The sequence below is a fragment of the Dipodomys merriami genome, unplaced genomic scaffold, assembly GCF_024711535.1.
Source record: "Dipodomys merriami isolate MVZ:Mamm:240054 unplaced genomic scaffold, mDipMer1.0.p SCAF_2, whole genome shotgun sequence".
NCBI classification, from domain to species: Eukaryota; Metazoa; Chordata; class Mammalia; order Rodentia; family Heteromyidae; genus Dipodomys; species Dipodomys merriami.
The window spans coordinates 90,187,381-90,189,325 of NW_027203381.1; the positions used below are offsets into that span (position 1 = coordinate 90,187,381).

Consider the following 1,945-nt stretch of genomic DNA (forward strand, 5'->3'; position numbering starts at 1 on the left):
GATAGTCCTAACAGATGAGCAGAATAGCTCAATAGCTATGTGCATATGACCTTATAAGATGATGCAAAGAGAAATGAACTCCAAGATATGGAAACAAGAGATTTTTCTTTGTATTTGTTGTTTTTAATGTACTGTGTGAAGTGATTATATCTCAATAACAGGAGGAAGATGAGCCCTGAAACAAACACTGTCAATGTCTTTGCAGGTGCAGGATATGTGTAGTAGGGTCTGGACACTTTTGTTTTCAGGAATTGGTTAGTTCTGTAAATCGATAACAGTTTTTGGAGTAAATGAGATGAAGTCAAGCTGTAAAAAGGGAAGGGATGGGACAGGAGGGGTGGCTGAGAATTTAAGCGGTGACATTGGTCAAGAGGCCCTGGATTCATAAACTGCTCTGTTGAGTGGCAACTCCTTGGTACAGCTAATGAAAGAAAATAAAAATATTAAAATAAGTAAATAAAGAAACATAGTTCTGATAACATGGTTCATTCTCAAGTATTCACTTTCTAGTCCTATTGGCTGACCTTTTCCATGTATGTTATTTCATTTCAGAAGACATCCTCTGGAGCTATGGAAAGGGGAAATTCAACATTTCTGACAGAATTTGTTCTCACTGGACTTACACAACATCAAGAGCTGTGGCTCCCCTTGTTTCTAGTATTCTTAGTAATCTACCTGCTTACCATTGTGTGGAACTTTGGTCTCATTGCTCTCATCTGGAAGGACCCTCACCTTCACATCCCCATGTACATTTTTCTTGGGAATTTAGCCTTCGTGGATGCTTGCTTATCGTCCACAGTCACGCCAAAGATGCTGGTGGACTTCACAGATGAAAGTAGGATGATTTCTTATTCTCAATGTATGACACAGTTTTTCTCTTTTGCAATCTGGGTAACTGCAGAATGCTTTCTCTTGGCTGCAATGGCTTATGATCGCTATGTAGCCATATGCAGCCCTTTACTTTACCCAGTGATTGTGACCAATACACGGTGCATCTGGCTAATAGTTTTGTCCTATATAGGTGGACTTATTCATGCTTCAATTTATGAGGTTTTATTATTCAGATTAACTTTCTGCAATTCCAACATAATACAACATTTTTATTGTGACCTTATGCCATTGATTAAGATTTCCTGTACTGACACTTCTATAGATTATCTAATACTATTTATTTTTGCTGGCTTAATCCAGGTAGTTACGATTGGAACGGTTATTATTTCTTATGCACTAGTGCTCTTCACCATTTTACGAGCGAGGTCTATGAAAAGTGTGCGGAAAGCCTTCTCCACCTGTGGAGCCCATCTCCTATCGGTGTCTATGTACTATGGAACCCTTTTCACCATGTATGTGCTCCCCACATCTCAGCAAGCAGATGACCCAGACATGATAGATTCTCTATTTTACACAGTCATAATCCCTGTGTTAAATCCAGTGATCTACAGCCTGAGAAACAAGCAAGTCATAGATTCCCTGAGAAAAACATTAAGGAAAACTTCTTAGTTCTGAAACTATTATATCTCCCTGTTTAGTATACACACTCACAAAAATTTTGCAGTTAGTTGTGCATGTTTTGAAATGTTCCAAAACTTTTTACCATTGTAAATTTCCTATCCTTGTTCAATTCTAATTAAATTAACACTTCAAGCTATTTAATGATGTAAATTGGTACACAATAAATTCTCTAAAATATTAATATTTTAAATCAGAAAATATTCAGTTTAAAGCATCTATGAATGCTAAGTAATTACATAAAAGCATTTTTCTGGTATGTGTTCTTTATTGTGACTTTACTAATAGAAAAATTTCTAAAATACTGTTTCTTTCAAAATGACCAATGTAAAGGATCTATTTTATGGTTGGAAATTTTCTGTAAGATGGAAATTTATCACAAATATTCTATCTTGTTGGCAAGTTTGTGTTTGTCCATCTTGGTTATGAGTCAGGA

General features: G+C 36.1%; 1 protein-coding gene across 1 annotated transcript; it reads left to right on the forward strand.

Moving 5' to 3' along the window:
- Window positions 1-552: 552 nt before the first annotated feature.
- On the forward strand, window positions 553-1,500 carry LOC138831703 (olfactory receptor 5H8-like). The gene has a single exon (XM_070028752.1). The coding sequence runs from the start codon at window positions 571-573 to the stop codon at window positions 1,498-1,500; it is 930 nt and encodes a 309-aa protein (XP_069884853.1). The 5' UTR covers window positions 553-570.
- Window positions 1,501-1,945: the final 445 nt, after the last annotated feature.

Excerpts from the sequence above, each read along its gene's own strand:
- LOC138831703 (XM_070028752.1), top strand. The coding sequence starts at position 571 with ATGGAAAGGGGAAATTCAACATTTCTGACAGAATTTGTTCTCACTGGA.